The following is a 2,009-nucleotide window of genomic DNA, read 5'->3' as shown; positions in this document are numbered from 1 at the left end:
ACTGCAAGCGTCTCCAAATCGAAGCGCGCGGTCATTCTCGCCACAGCTCAGGTTCTTCTTCGAGGACCGTGCGGTACGCATACTCGGGTGCGTGCGTTACTTGATCAGGGTTCGGAAGCGACGTTCGTTTCGGAGTCAATCGCGCAATTGCTCGGATTACCCAAGCGTCCAACCAACATTTCGTTATCAGGACTCGGTGCGAGCTCATCGGGAGTAGCTAAGGCAGTAACGTCGATTACTCTACAGTCGTTAACTGCCCCTGACTTTCTTTTAACGACGGAAGCCCTCGTACTTCCTCGTCTTACGTCTTACTTGCCAGCCCGTAGTATCATGGAGATAGATCTAAGTCAGTACGCAAACATAGTGTTAGCGGACCCACAATTTTATATCCGTGACACCATAGACGTGATATTGGGGGCTGATGTTTATGCACAACTGTTACGGTCCGGCGTGCGCAGGTTTGCTGGGTCACAGCTGACTGCCCAAAATACAGCGCTCGGATGGATTTTGTCGGGACCGGTTCAAGCGAGCGCGTCACGGCGGGCGGAGCACTCTACTCCGGCCCAAGCGCTGCATTGCGTTTCGGTACAGGACCTTGACGACTCGTTGCAACGGTTCTGGAATCTTGAGGAGATACCGAGCACTGCGTCCAAATTAACGCCAGAAGAGGAGGCATGCGAGACCCTTTTTCGTGAGTCGCATACGCGCGATTCAGAGGGCCGATTCGTAGTGCGGCTTCCTCTGAAGTCTATTCCACCGGCGGTGTCCACGGAGACGCGACGCATGGCGCTAGGCTCGCTCTCACATATGCATAGGCGGTTTTCACGGGACCCGAAACTTGAGGAAGCGTATTGCGACTTTATGTCTACATATGAACGACTCGGGCATATGACGCGCGTTCCAGCGACAGAGATCGATAACTCTCGGGCATGGTATTTACCACACCATGCAGTTGTCCAGCTTACTCAACCGACTCCGAAATTGCGAGTAGTTTTCGACGCGTCTAGATTGACAGGCGACAAGCACCGATTAAACGATTTCCTTATGCCAGGACCGGCTCTTCAAAGCGATCTCGCGTTGATATTACTTAATTGGCGCAAATACCGTTTCGTTTTCACGACCGATATAGTTAAAATGTTCCGGCAAATTCGCGTAGCCCCACAGGATCAGGACTATCAAAGGATAGTATGGGCCTCCAGTCCTAACGAGTCTCCAGCAGACTATCGTTTAACCACCGTGACGTATGAAACCGCTTGCGCGCCTTATCTAGCGATCCACACCTTATTGCAATTGGCGCAAAATGAGAGGCAACGACTTCCTCTCGGGGCTCAGTGTCTTGAGAATAATACCTACGACGATGATGTTTTTGCGGGAGCCGATGAACTCTCACTTGCGGTTACGAAGAGAGATGATCTAACGAAAATTCTCAAGTAGGCTAGCGTCGAGTTGGCTAAATGAGCCGCAAACCACGATGATCTCTTCCCGGTGCGCTTAAGCCAATCGCATACCGACGCCGAAAAACCGATTGATAAGAACGTGGCGGTTAATACACTGGGCATGAACTGGAGCCGTACGCGCGACGTGTTTACCTTCAGCATGATCGATTCTAAAAACCTAACCAGCGCGGCGACCAAGCGAGCGGTTCTTTCAAATATAGCACGTTTATTTGATCCTCTTGGCTGGCTCTCCCCAGTGACAATTATCGCAAAAATTCTGATGCAAGATTTATGGATTCTCAAGTGTGATTGGGACACTCCCTTGCCTGCGGCCGTACGCGATAGATGGCTGGAGTACTGTACTTCTCTTGCGTCCCTCTCGGAGTTATCTATAGATCGGTGGTTAGGAGCGTCTTTTAGCCAATCTTATCAATTGCATGGGTTTGCTGATGCCTCCACGCGTGCCTATACGGCTGCAGTATATCTTAGAATTGACGATGGTAACGGGAATTTTCGTGTTTCACTGTTGGCTGCCAAGACGAAGGTAGCCCCGGTCAAAACGGTCAGTATTCT

At 51.0% G+C, this 2,009-nt stretch overlaps 1 protein-coding gene across 1 annotated transcript; it reads left to right on the top strand.

Annotated features, from left to right (window-relative positions):
• Nucleotides 1–330: 330 nt before the first annotated feature.
• Nucleotides 331–1,434, top strand: LOC108622751 (uncharacterized). The gene has a single exon (XM_018020831.1). It carries the CDS (start codon nt 331–333, stop codon nt 1,432–1,434), a length of 1,104 nt encoding a protein of 367 aa, XP_017876320.1.
• The last annotated feature ends 575 nt before the right edge of the window (nt 1,435–2,009 follow it).

The sequence above is a fragment of the Ceratina calcarata genome, unplaced genomic scaffold (genome assembly GCF_001652005.2).
Source record: "Ceratina calcarata isolate Rehan_Ccalc_2016 unplaced genomic scaffold, ASM165200v1 scaffold2372, whole genome shotgun sequence".
NCBI lineage: Eukaryota > Metazoa > Arthropoda > Insecta > Hymenoptera > Apidae > Ceratina > Ceratina calcarata.
Note: the sequence above shows the minus strand (reverse complement) of the source record. Positions and strands in the feature narration are given on the sequence as shown.

Bases quoted from the DNA above. Each gene is read 5' to 3' on its own strand.
- LOC108622751 (XM_018020831.1), top strand. From the start codon at position 331: ATGGAGATAGATCTAAGTCAGTACGCAAACATAGTGTTAGCGGACCCA.